At 44.3% G+C, this 14,043-nt stretch overlaps 1 protein-coding gene across 2 annotated transcripts in view; it reads left to right on the forward strand.

Annotated features, from left to right (window-relative positions):
• The first annotated feature begins 1,314 nt into the window (after positions 1 to 1,314).
• The window catches only part of acin1a (apoptotic chromatin condensation inducer 1a), a 35,676-nt gene continuing 22,947 nt past the window's right edge, over positions 1,315 to 14,043 (forward strand). The window contains exons 1-8 of one of the 2 annotated variants that reach the window (XM_065005599.1): positions 1,315 to 1,476; positions 2,736 to 2,801; positions 2,950 to 3,061; positions 3,243 to 3,304; positions 3,625 to 6,005; positions 6,042 to 7,428; positions 11,937 to 12,086; positions 12,215 to 12,297. In XM_065005599.1, coding sequence (XP_064861671.1) covers positions 1,339 to 1,476; positions 2,736 to 2,801; positions 2,950 to 3,061; positions 3,243 to 3,304; positions 3,625 to 6,005; positions 6,042 to 7,428; positions 11,937 to 12,086; positions 12,215 to 12,297 — 4,379 coding nt within the window. In that variant the 5' untranslated portion in view covers positions 1,315 to 1,338. Of the gene's footprint in view, positions 1,477 to 2,735; positions 2,802 to 2,949; positions 3,062 to 3,242; positions 3,305 to 3,624; positions 7,429 to 11,936; positions 12,087 to 12,214; positions 12,298 to 14,043 lie in introns of both variants that reach the window. The other variant, XM_029623062.2, reaches the window with a different exon arrangement.

Below are 14,043 nucleotides of genomic sequence, written 5' to 3' on the forward strand. Positions count from 1 at the left end.
CTACTACCTCTGATGTGGCAGACTCACTAAACACATGAGTAGTTTGTAAATTATGTCTGAGTGTTGGAGCATGCCCCTGGCTATCTGTAAATAAAAACTAAAAAATGATGCTTTCTGATTTGCTTTATATTTTATTTTTTATTTTATTTTTAATTTTACCTTTATTTAACCAGGCAAGTCAGTTAAGAACACATTCTTATTTTCAATGACGGCCTGGGAACAGTGGGTTAACTGTATATATAAGGAATTTGAAATTATTTATACTTTACTTTTGATACTTAAGTATATTTAAAACCAAATACTTTTAGACTTTTACTCAAGTAGTATTTTAGGGCGGTGCACAAATTGGCCCGGCGCCGTCCAAGTTAGGAGAGGGTTTGGCTGGGGCAGGCCGTCATTGTAAATAAGAATTTTTCTTAACTGACTTGCCTAGTTTAAAAAAAGAAATGGGTGACTTTCACTTTTACTTGAGTTATTTTCTATGAAGGTATCTTTACTTTTACTCAAGTATGACAATTGGGTACTTTTTCCACCACTGGCCTCGTTATTGTTTTTATTGTTTTTATTGTGTTACTATTCCCTTTTTTATTTAGCAAATATTTGTCTTAATTTTTAACTCTAGATTGTTGGAAATGGGCTCGTATGTAAGCATTTCACTGTAAAGTCTACACCTGTTGTATCCGGCGCATATGACCAATAAAATGTGATTTGTATGTAGGCAGACAATTGTCTACCAAATTGTAGCAATATCTGGTTACATGAGATTGGCCCACCCCCACCTACAGCCAGGCATTATTGTGCACTGTCTGAGTTTAGGGTGTGTGTCACAATACGTATCAATGTAACCACTTTTGCCGTAAAATATTTTTACACAACCATCCATTTCATTCATGGGACTTTAGAGATATGGAAAAACATGGTTGTTATAGCCTAATAAGGAACAGGGCTGGCAAAAGGGCTCTGGCCAGGACACCCCTAGGAAAGCACCCCCAGTCGAGCAAGACGTGACCGCTAAATATTTGTCAAAGAACAATGACAGTTGTTGTTACAATTGATGCTGCACGACATTTTGCACTCTGACATGATTCTACAGAGATTATTTTGACACGTGAAAGAGTGCCTCCTGTTGGTACAAATAAAATTATAATCTAGGAAATTACATTTTCGTATCTTATTAATGCAAATTCATTGTGAATAGCGTGTATGCATAACACTCCACCATCGAATGTATGAATAAAATCAAACAATATGTAATAATAAAATTATATTTACACTTTGACTACTCAGACGTTGGTTGAAGGAAGGCGTTGCTGAAGCGAATTAGTGAGGAAAGGGAAAATGGCGGACCTCGAAGACGTTACACTGGACGGGAGGCCGCTACAATCTCTACGGGTGGCGGATTTGAAAGCTGCTTTGGAGGAGCGGGGGCTTCCTAAAAGCGGACAGAAAAATGCTCTCATTAAGAGGCTCAAAGGGGTGAGTTTTGTTAAGAATTTGAGGTCGTTTGTAACCTGCAGTCGCTAAACCTCGGTGTTGCTAGAGACTGGCCGATGCTTGCCTTGCAGGCCGGAGTGCTTGCCTAGTTTAAAAAAATAAAATTAAAAGAATTACTGTGTGCTGTTTACTTTCTGATAATGTTTTGTCGTCGTTGGAATATTTGCTATGTTCTACCATTTGAAATGGCTTGTTTGTTGAATAAGTTGTTAACCAAAGTTTAAATGGACGTTTGTTGTTTATGCGAGACACAGCTTGTAAGCTAACGTTAGCTGCTAGCTACTGGTAGTTTTGTCGTCTGCGGCTGCACGGTCCGCGCTTTGTTGGTGTGCACGAGTTGGGGGGAGGTTATACAACGTGGACGCGCCTGTAAAGTAGCTTGCTATCTACTGTACTTGAAGCTGGCTAGCTTTGGGAGGTGTAGTAAACAAAATAATGAATGAAGGAATTCATGGATTAATAAAAGTAATCTAAACGTTTTGGAGGCCCGGATCTTCGGGGAATTATTCCTTCTTTGTATAATTAGAAGATGTAATGTTAGCAATCCAAGTGAATTGCAAACAGCTAACGTTAGCTAGCAACCATTGTCGCTTTCAAGTGTAGTTTAATCAATCTAGCTAACTAGCTACCTCTCAGTTGAAAGTACAATTATTTGTATTTAGTCGATATCGGACAGTATTTTTTATTTTTTTATTTCATCTTTATTTAACCAGGTAGGCAAGTTGAGAACAAGTTCTCATTTACAATTGCGACCTGGCCAAGATAAAGCACATACAACAACACAGAGTTACACATGGAGTAAAACAAACATACAGTCAATAATACAGTATAAACAAGTCTATATACGATGTGAATAAATGAGGTGGGAGGTAAAGGCAAAAAAAAGGTCCTTGGTGGCAAAGTAAATACAATATAGCAAGTAAAACACTGGAATGGTAGATTTGCAGAGGAAGAATGTGCAAAGTAGAAATTCAAATAATGGGGTGCAAAGGAGCAAAATAAATAAAAAATAAAATAAATACAGTAGGGAAAGAGGTAATGAGAGGTATATGCTTCTGCTACTACGAATATTTGATATTGAATTTGTTTTGTTAAAGCCCTCTTAGTGTGAATGTCTTCTAATGAGCCCATCATGTAACTAGCTTAACATGATTATCAGATGCAACAATTAATCATTTATTGTGTGAAAGTCTGTTTACTGTTTTGTGTGTGTGTGTGATCATGTATTATGTTTGTGACAGGCTCTCATGCTGGAGAACCTCCAGAGAACCTCACACCATCACATAGGACTGCAGCCAAACTCCCAGGTGAGAGTTACTGTATGAAGAAGTTGCATGAACCATAACAATTCAATCAGCTCCTTGTGTAGATATTTGTCAGTTTCTCTAATTACTTCTTCAATATGTTGGATATGGGCAAGGATGTTAAGTCTTATGGTCTGTCTGATTATTTCAGATTGGTGAAGAGATGAGCCAGAATAGCTTCATTAAGCAGTATCTGGCAAAACAGCAGGAGCTCTTGAGGCAGCGTCTTGAGAAAGAGGCCCGGGAAGCAGTCGAAGATGATGGTAAGTTGGCAGTTTACTTCCTCACGTTTACGTATTGGCTTGGGGTTTAAGCCTGAGTAGTTTACATGTCAGTTCTATGCCTGTACTGAGCGCGGTTCCTTTATAAATCAAATCAGGTCAGCTACTCATCTCCTGCTCAGGGTACTTTGTCTCATTACATTTCACTACTATGTTTTTCCAGATACAGACCAAGAGGACCACACACAGGGCAATAACAGCTCTGCCTGTGCTGCCCCAGACCAGGTTAGTTGCAGACTAATCGCTGTATTCTTTCTGTTTTTAAGAATCCCCAGGGGCGTAATAATTTTTCCCTTTGCATTCCGTTTTGTAACTAAAACAAGAGTGTCTAATGGGCAAATTCAGCTAGGTCCCTCCCTGTTTTCATTCCTTTTGCAAACAGAATCTGTGTAATGAATACACACCCCTGTTGTGCAACTTGCATGTTTGAGAGAAGCTTGCACGTCTGAGAATCTTTCATGATTAACACAAGCTTGCATGCAGTTTAATGTATGCCTGAACAACTGCAACAAACTCAATCTCATCTCCCTTTCCGTCCTCATCAGGATGACTTACCCGTGTTGGTTGACCAGCACAAGCCACTTGGCCCCTCCGAGGGAGAGGGACTAGCAGGCCCCGCAGGCGAGGGAGAGGGACACAGGGCCAAAGACGGCCATGTGTCTGGTCCACCTGCCTCTACCTCTCCTACCTCTGCCCCTGCTGCCGTTGCTTCTCTGTCTGTGTGTGTAGCTGATGGTGAGCAGCGACCGGAGAGAGTCCCAACCTCTAGCCAAGTCCCAGCAGATAGCGATGATGACAGCGACGGAGGTGACGAGGATGGCGAGGATGAGGACTGGGATAGCGGTGCCAGGAGGAGGAATCTAGGAGAGCCACCAAGAGGCCAGCTAGCAAGAGAGAGGTCTGAAGGATCCCGACAACCCCCACAGCACAACCCCCCCCTGTTGTCTCCGCAGCTTCGACAGCCTACCCCTCCCCCATCCCCTCCCCCAGAGTTATCATTCCCACTGCCTGATACCCCTAAACAAAGCCCCCCTAGTCCAGGTGAGCTCCCGGCTAGGCAGCGTACTTCCAGTACCTCCAGCTCTGGCTCCTCTAGCAGTGGCAGTCGTAGTAGCAGTCCAGAACCACAAAGCAACGCAGAGCGCAAGCCTGGCCCACTGACCCTGCTGGCACGCAAGATGGCATCAGAAGGTGCCTTCTCTGGAGTTGGGTGGCATGGACGTGGGGAGGCAGAAAGGCAGGACAACAATGCTGCAACTGCAACAATATTTCCTGGTAGAGGTCCTCAAGAGGGCACAGTGTCTGCCATCACCCACACAGCCAATGCTGCAGCCAGTTTGCCCTTCCCCAGTCTGGTTCCAGTTACCAACCAGAGTGTCCTTGGAGGCCATATATCCCACAGTCAAGTTCCTGTGAGTGTGCTTAGGCCCACTATAATGGAAGAGAGAGATTCTGCATGGCAACAAGAAAACAAGGAAAGGGAGCTGCAGGCAGAGAGCGAAAGAGAAAAGGCCCTTGAGCAAGAGAGACTTAGAGCCGTGGAGCTGGAAAGACAGAGAATATTTGAGCAACAGCGTGCCATGGAGCAAGAGAGGGAAAGAGCTTTGGAGCGAGAGAGGGAGGAGAGGGAGAAAGCCTTGGACGCTGAAAGGAAGGAGAGGGAAAGAGCTTTAGAGCGAGAGAGGGCACAAGCTCTTGAACAAGAGCGGGAGGAAAGAGAGAAAGCTTTGGCAGAAGAGAGAGAGAAGTCTGAGGCAAGAGAGCGGGCCCTTGAGCTTGAGAAGGCTGTGGAGTTAGAAAGGCAGAGAGCCATGGAACGAGAGCAAGCTTTGCAGCAAGAGAGAGAGGAGAGGGAAAGAGCTAAAGCTTTTGAGCGGGAGAAGAGGGAAAGGGCTCTTGAGCGGGAGCAAGTTCTTGAACAAGAAAGGGTGGAGACAGCGAGAGCGTTGGAGCAAGAAAGGGTGGAGATGGAGAAAGCCTTGGAGCGAGAGAGACAGGAAAGAGAGAGAGCCTTGGAGCGAGAACAGTTGGAGAGGGAGAAAGCATTGGAGATGGAGCGTATAGAGAGGGAAAAGGCTTTGGAGCAAGAGCGAGTTGAGAAGGAGAAAGCTTTGGAGCTAGTGAGGCAGAAAGCTTTGAAGCGGGAACAGGAGGAGAGGCAGAAAGTGCTGGAGCTAGAGAGGCAGGAAGCGCTGGAGCTAGAGAGGCAGAAAGCGCTGGAGCTAGAGAGGCAGAAAGCGCTGGAGCTAGAGAGGCAGGAAGCGCTGGAGCTAGAGAGGCAGAAAGCGCTGGAGCTAGAGAGGCAGAAAGCGCTGGAGCTAGAGAGGCAGAAAGCGCTGGAGCTAGAGAGGCAGAAAGCGCTGGAGCTAGAGAGGCAGAAAGCGCTGGAGCTAGAGAGGCAGGAAGCGCTGGAGCTAGAGAGGCAGGAAGCGCTGGAGCTAGAGAGGCAGAAAGCGCTGGAGCTAGAGAGGCAGAAAGCGCTGGAGCTAGAGAGGCAGAAAGCGCTGGAGCTAGAGAGGCAGAAAGCGCTGGAGCTAGAGAGGCAGAAAGCGCTGGAGCTAGAGAGGCAGAAAGCGCTGGAGCTAGAGAGGCAGACAGCGCTGGAGCTGGAGAGGCAGAAAGCGCTGGAGCTGGAGAGGCAGAAAGCGCTGGAGCTGGAGAGGCAGAAAGCGCTGGAGCTGGAGAGGCAGAAAGCGCTGGAGCTGGAGAGGCAGAAAGCGCTGGAGCTGGAGAGGCAGAAAGCGCTGGAGCTGGAGAGGCAGAAAGCGCTGGAGCTGGAGAGGCAGAAAGCGCTGGAGCTGGAGAGGCAGAAAGCGCTGGAGCTGGAGAGGCAGAAAGCGCTGGAGCTGGAGAGGCAGGAAGCGCTGGAGCTGGAGAGGCAGGAAGCGCTGGAGCTGGAGAGGCAGGAAGCGCTGGAGCTGGAGAGGCAGGAAGCGCTGGAGAGGCAGGAAGCGCTGGAGAGGCAGAAAGCGCTGGAGCTGGAGAGGCAGAAAGCGCTGGAGCTAGAGAGGCAGACAGCGCTGGAGCTAGAGAGGCAGACAGCGCTGGAGCTAGAGAGGCAGACAGCGCTGGAGCTAGAGAGGCAGACAGCGCTGGAGCTAGAGAGGCAGACAGCGCTGGAGCTAGAGAGGCAGACAGCGCTGGAGCTAGAGAGGCAGACAGCGCTGGTGCGAGAACAGGAGAGGGAGAAAGCGCTGGAGCGAGTTGAGAAGGAGAAAGCTTTGGAGCTAGAGAGGCAGAAAGCTTTAGAGCGGGAACTGGAGGAGAGGGAGAAAGATAGGGAGGAGAAGGCAAGGGCTTTGCACCAAGAAAGAATTGAAAGGGAGAAAGAAAGAGTGGAGAGGGGAAAAGCTTTGGAACGTGAGAGAGAGGAGAAGGAGAGTGCTTTAGAACAGAAGGCCCTGCAGAGAGAAAAAGAAGAGAGGGAGAGTGTTTTGGAACAAGATAAGGAAAGGGCTATGGTGGCTGAGAGGGAGAGTCATCTTCCTCCATGGAAACGTGGTCGTGAGATTGGTCTTACCCCCCTGCCCACTCCTCCCCTCTCCACAGGAGCAGGTAGAATGGTGGCAACAGAGGAGGGTGGGGAGCCCCACGTGCCATCCCTACCCCAAACAGCATCGAGAGACAACCAGCCAGTTGAATCTGGTACGCCCCTGTCACCAACTATAGCAACGCCTCTGTCACCCCAGTCCTCCTTCAAGAAGTTCCGTTTCTTGAGAGACCCCCCAGTTCTGTCCCCATCTTGCTCTGCATCCCTGGTCATCAAGAGGCCCCGTACATTCTCTGACAGCCCCCATACTCAGGCCTCCGCTCTCCAGTCCCCAAGAAAACCTGGGGAACAAGAGCAGGAAAGTACTCTGCAGGGGTCCAAGCTTTCTTCTGGACAGGCAGCATCACAGATGCCTGCAAGACAGGGGTTCCTTGTTTCTGGACCAACTGCAGCAGACACGTCAGACACGACAGGGCCAGAGACCCCAGTGATTGCCACACTAGGCAAGAGTCCTGAAGAAGAAAAGGCTAATGAGCTTGTGTCAGAGGAGCGTGTCTTAGCAGATAAGGAGACAAACAAACAGGAAGTGGGAGAGATAGCCAGAGGTGCTAAACGGGTGGATGCAGGAAACGTCCCCTCGGGTCCAGCAGAATCTGTGGTACCTCCCTCACCCCCACCGGAAGAGGGCAATGTAGACCGGGGAAGGGAGAGAAGTCAAAAGAAACAAGAGAAGCGGGGAAGACGAGCTTCCTCATCTAGTGACTCCTCAGATTCTGACTCTGGGTCATCCTCCTCACGCTCGTCTGGTTCATCTTCGTCCTCCCAGGGCAAAACTCGCACCACTCCCAGTGGTAGAAAGGTGAGTAGTCTATAGGTGTTCTTTCACTCAGTCAGTGGAATAACAATGATCAAACCCAAACAGCAATATGGGAAAGTAAATGTTCATTAACCATGTAGTACTTGGATTTTCTTTTTAGGTTTCTCTTTTGGTTGTTTTTGGTTTTTATTCTGTCAGGGCCTAGGTTTGACAGGACCACCCAAGCAGTGACAATCAATGGTACATTGGAGATCTGAAGACGTTATTTCATTAATGTTTCAAGGGAACCTTGTCCAAATGTTCAAGATGTGTACCAGAACGGTTTCTGATTTATGAATTACATGTTTTTCTGAAGTTGTGAAAGATGGAGGAAAAGTTATATTTCAGTGTGAAAATACAGTACCGGTCAAAAGTTTGGGCACATCTACTCAAGAGTTTTCCCTTATTTTTCCTATTTTCCACATTGTGAAATAATACTGAAGACATCAAAACTATGAAATAACACATATGAAATCATGTAGAAATTGGGACAAATTTCCACCGGTCTAAAGTCCATTGCTTGTGTTATTTGGCCCAAGTAAGTCTCTTCTTCTTATTGGTGTCCTTTAGTAGTGGTTGCTTTGCAGCAATTCGACCATGAAGGCCCGATTCACACAGTCTCCTCTGAACAGTTGATGTGTCTTTTTACTTGAAGCATTTATTTTGGCTGCGATTTCTGAGGTGCAGTTAATTGTTGATTTCTGAGGCTGTTAACTCTAATGAACTTATCCTCTGCAGCAGAGGTAACTCTGGGTCTTCCTTTCCTGTGGCGGTCCTTACGAGAGCCAGTTTCATCATAGCACCCGATGGTTTTTGCGAATGCACTTGAAGAAACTTTCAAAGTTCTTGAAATGTTCCACATTGACTGATCTTATTTTTATTTTTTTCACCTTTATTTAACCAGGTAGGCTAGTTGAGAACAAGTTCTCATTTACAACTGCAACCTGGCCAAGATAAAGCATAGCAGTGTGAACAGACAGCAACATAGAGTTACACATGGAGTAAACAATAACAAGTAATGATGGACTGTTGTTTCTCTTTGCCTATTTTAACTGTTCTTGCCATAATATTGACTTGGTCTTTTACCAAATAGGGCTATCTTCTGTATACCCCCCTACCTGGTCACAGCACAACTGATTGGCTCAAACACATTAAAGAAGAAAGAAATTCCACAAATTAACTTTTAACAAGGCTCATCTGTTAACCTCTTACCTCTACCTGGGACGCTTGCGTCCCAACTAGAGCTCTGGAAATGCAAATGCGCTACGCTAAATGCTAATAGTATTAGTTAAAACTCAAAAGTTAATTAAAATACACATGCAGGGTATCAAATTAAAGCTACACTCGTTGTGAATCCAGGCAACAAGTCAGATTTTTAAAATGCTTTTCGGCGACAGCATGAGAAGCTATTATCTGATAGCATGCACCAATACACTACAACAGAAAAGCACAGCAGGGGACGTAAACAAAATAATTAGCATTTCGGCGTTACACAAACCGCACAATAAAATAGAAAACAGTCATTACCTTTCACCATCTTCTTTGTTGGCACTCCTAGATGTCCCATAAACACTATTGGGTCTTTATTTCGATTAAATCGGGCCATATAAAGCCAAGATATCGTTATATGTAGACTGTGTGATAAACGAAAAAAACAGCGATTTCACAACGTAACGTCATTTTTTAAAATTCAAAAAGTAGACGATAAACTTTCACAAAACACTTGAAATACGTTTGTAATGCTACTTTAGGTATTAGTAAACGTTAATAAGCGATAAAAATCATCCGTAGGCGATGTACATATCATTAGCTGTCGTCTTGGAAAAAATTTCAGGAGAGAGCTCTTCCGGAATGATCTGGGCGGAGACCGGAGGTACGTCGTGCCCCTCTTTCGGTTCAACCAAGAATCAAAGAGGATTAAATTCACAAGATACTCGACTGCATGGGGATGCTGTGGGAGTTGAATGCTCGGTCTTATCTAATTCGGCTCACTGTTAACAATTGCTGGAAGTGGCGCAATGATATTTATTTCCGTTTTCTGTGATCAGGTTTTCCTGCGCTTTCCGATGTAACGCACGTTATGTAATAGCCACAGTCGTGATTTAACCAGTTTTAAAAACGTCCGAGGGTTTCCTATACACACATTCTAACCATATGAACGTACTATATTCCTGGCATGAGTAGCAGGGCGCTGAAATGTTGCGCGATTTTTAACAAAATGTTTCAAAAAAGTAGAGGGTAGGAGCAACTAGTTAATTGAAATGCATTCCAGGTGACTACCTCATGAAGCTGGTTGAGAGAATGCCAAGATTGTGCAAAGCTGTCATCAAGGCATTTAAGTATGCAAAGAAAAATAAAATTAATAAAAAAAATTGAAAGGTTGTAGTTATTAGGATAATATAAAGGATAGCAGGTGGCTACTTTGAAAAATCTCAAATATTTAACACTTTCTTTTGGTTACTACATGATGTCTTCAGTATTATTCTACAATGTAGAAAATAGTTCAAATCAAGAAAAACCCTTGAATGAGTAGGTGGGTCCAAACTTTTGACTGGTACTGTATGTTGTCATAAAGTACATGGTATAGCTTGGTATAGATTCCTCTTGCTGGAATCTCTTTAGGTCTACTTCTATATCACACAATGGTGGTGATAAAATTACGTGATTATTAAGTCTGTCATTTTTACTTAATAGCCTAGTAGACAAGCAGAGACTACTTTAAGGAGACAATGATGCCAAAACACAAACTCACTATGTTTATTGTAACCATATTAGAGGTCGACCGATTATGATTTTTCAACGCCGAAACCGATTATTGGAGGACCAAAAAAAGCCGATAGCGATTCATCGGCCTGTTTTTAAAAATACAAAATAAATAAAAATTGTAATAATGACAATTACAACAATACTGAATTAACACTTATTTTAAATTAATATAATAGATCAATAAAAACCAATATAGCTTCAAATAAATAATGAAACATGTTCAATTTGGTTTAAATAATTCAAAAACTATGTGTTGGAGAAGTAAAAGTGCAATATGTGCCATGTAAAAAAGCTAACGTTTGAGTTCCTTGCTCAGAACATGAGAACATATGAAAGTTGGTGGTTCCTTTTAACATGAGACTTCAATATTCCAAGGTAAGAGGTCTTAGGTTGTAGTTAATATCGTATTTATAGGACTATTTCTCTCTATACCATTTGTATTTCATATACCTTTGACTAGTGGATGTTCTTATAGGCACTATAGTATTGCCAGTGTAACAGTATAGCTTCCGTCCCTCTCCTCGCACCTACCTGGGCTCGAACCAGGAACACATCGACAACAGCCACACTCGAAGCAGCGTTATCCATCGCTCCACAAAAGCCGCGGGGGGAATAACTACTCCAAGTCTCGGAGCGAGTGACGTTTGAAATGCTATTAGCGCGCACCCCGCTAACTAGCTAGCCATTTCACATCGGTTACACCAGCCATTAGGCTGATAGGCTTGAAGTCATAAACAGCGCTGTGCTTGCGAAGAGCTGCTGGCAAAATGCACTAAAGTGCTGTTCGAATGAATGCTTACGAGCCTACTGCTGCCTACCATCGCTCAGTCAGACTGCTCTATCAAATCATAGACTTAATTATAACATAACACACAGAAATACGAGCCTTTGGTCATTAATATGGTCGAATCTGGAAACTATCATTTCGAAAACAAAATGTTTATTATTTCGGTGAAATACGGAACGGGTGGCATCCCTAAGTCTAAATATTGCTGTTACATTGCACAACCATCAATGTTATGTCATAATTACGTAAAATTCTGGCAAGTTACGTAAAATTCGGGCAAAAATTCTGCCCAAGCTGTTGCATATACCCGGACTCTGCGTGCAATGAACGCAAGAGAAGGGACACACTTTCACCTGGTTAATATTGCCTGCTAACCTGGATTTCTTTTAGCTAAATATGCAGGTTTAAAAATATATACTTCTGTGTATTGATTTTAAGAAAGGCATTGGTGTTTATGGTTAGGTACAGTCGTCCAACGATTGTGCTTTTTTCCGCAAATGCGCTTTTGTTAAATCATCCCCCAGCGTTGCATCGATTATATGCAACACAGGACACGCTAGGTAAACTCGTAATATCATCAACCATGTGTAGTTATAACTAGTGATTATGATTGTTTTTTATAAGATAAGTTTAATGCTAGCTAGCAACTTACCTTGGCTTCTACTGCATTCGCGTAACAGGCAGTCTCCTTGTGGAGTGCAACGAGAGGCAGGTGGTTATAGCGTTGGATGAGTTAACTGTAAGGTTGCAAGATTGGTTCCCCGAGCTGACAAGGTGAAAATCTGTCGTTCTGCCCCTGAATAAGGCAGTTAACCCACTTAAACTTGAAACCGGCCCTAATTAATAGGCTATTCTGATTAATCGGTTGACCTCTAAACCATATGTTGGTTAAATAAGGGATGTATGCTTAGAACTGTGACTTGACCTGCTCAAATGTATGATATTCTCTATCCTTTAGCCTGAGAAACCTCAGACAAAAACCATATCCCAGGATAAGGAGACAGTTAGTCAACTTGAGGAGTCAAAGGAGTCCCCAAAAGCACCCCAGCGCAAAAATCGAGTACCTGGGGAGAAGGACATGACCATCGATGGAGCCAGACACGGCAAGGTCAGCTGAGATTTAAACTGTAGTCTCTTTATTCTTTACAAATCTCTACATCTCTTTATTCTTTCCCCTTGTTTTTACAAAATTGTTCTTCCCCTCTCTAACACTACCCCCCCTTTGATGACCATCAGAAATTCTTTGTTGGAATACCTGCTGGACAAGACAATGAGCAGAAGGACAGCGAGGGAGAGGAGGAAATGACAGACACTACAAGGTCTGTTTACAAAATTGCTGCAAAAGACACACGCATATACTGAACAAAAATATAAATGCAACAATTTCAACGATTTTACTGAGTTACAGTTCTTATAGACATCAGTCAATTGAAGTAAATTTATTAGTCTCTAATCTATGGATTTCGCACAACTGGGCAGAGTTGCAGCCATTGGTGAGGTGCAGCCAACCCACCCACTGGTGAGCCAGGCCCAGCCAATCAGAATGAGTTTTTCCCTACAAAAGGGCTTTATTACAGACTGAAATAATCCTCAGTTTCATCAGCTGTCCGGGTGGCTGGTATCAGACGATCCCGCAGGTGAAGAAGTCTGATGTGGAGGTCCTGGGCTGGTATGGTTACATGTGGTCTGCGGTTGTGAGGCCGGTTGGACGTACTGCCAATTTCTCTTATGGTAGAGAAATTAACATTACATTCTCTGACAACAGCTCTGGTGGCATTCCTGCAGTCAGTATGCCAGTTGCACGCTCCCTCAAAACTTGAGACATCTGTGGCATTGTGTTGTGTGACAAAGCTACACATTTTAGTGGCCTTTTATTGTCCCCAGCACCAGGTGCACCTGTGTAAGGATCATGCTGTTTAATCAGCTTCTTGATATGCTACACCTGTCAGGTGGATGGATTATCAGCATACCACCCTGAATACCACTGCTGGTTTGCTTCTGATGCTAAGCAGTGTTGGTCCTGGTCAGTTCCTGGATGGGAGACCAGATGCTGCTGGAAGTGGTGTTGGAGGGCCAGTAGGAGGCACTCTTTCCTCTGGTCTAAAAAAAAGATATCCCAATGCCCCAGGGCAGTGATTGGGGACACTGCCCTGTGTAGGGTGCCGTCTTTCGGATGGAACGTTAAACGGGTGTCCTGACTCTCTGAGGTCACTAAAGATCCCATGGCACTTATCGTAAGAGTAGGGGTGTTAACCCCGGTGTCTGGCTAAATACCCAATCTGGCCCTCAAACCACCATGGTCACCTAATAATTCCCAGTTTACAATTGGCTCATTAATCCCCCTCCTCTCCCCTGTAACTATTCCCCAGGTCATTGCTACAAATGAGAACGGATAAATAAAAAATAGAAATCTTGGCAAAGGATAAATGCTCACTAACAGGGAGGTTAACAAATGTGTGCACAACATTTTAGAGAAATAATATTTTTGTGCTTTTGGAAAATGTCTGAGAACTTTTATTTCAGCTCATGAAACATGGGACTAACACTTTCCATGTTGCATTTATATTTTTATATGTATATAAACTCAGCAAAAAAGACATTCGTAAAAATCCAAATACCTTCACAGATCTTCATTGTAAAGGGTTTAAACACGGTTTCCCATGCTTGTTCAATGAACCATAAACAATTAATGAACATGCACCTGTGGAACGGTCGTTAAGACACTAACGGCTTACAGGCGGTAGGCAATTAAGGTCACAGTTATGAAAATTTAGGACACTAAAGAGGCTTTTCTATTGACTCTGAAATACACCAAAAGAAAGATGCCCAGGGTCCCTGCTCATCTGCGTGAACGTGCCTTAGGCATGCTGCAAGGAGGCATGAGGACTGCAGATGTGGCCAGGGCAATAAATTGCAATGTCTGTACTGTGAGACGGACGGACAGCTGATAGCTCTCGCAGTGGCAGACCACGTGTAACAACACCTGCACAGGATCGGTACAGCCGAACATCACACCTGCTGGACAGGTACAGGATGGCAACAACAACTGCACCAGGAACGCACAG

Source organism: Oncorhynchus nerka, linkage group LG20 (genome assembly GCF_034236695.1).
Source record: "Oncorhynchus nerka isolate Pitt River linkage group LG20, Oner_Uvic_2.0, whole genome shotgun sequence".
NCBI classification, from domain to species: Eukaryota; Metazoa; Chordata; class Actinopteri; order Salmoniformes; family Salmonidae; genus Oncorhynchus; species Oncorhynchus nerka.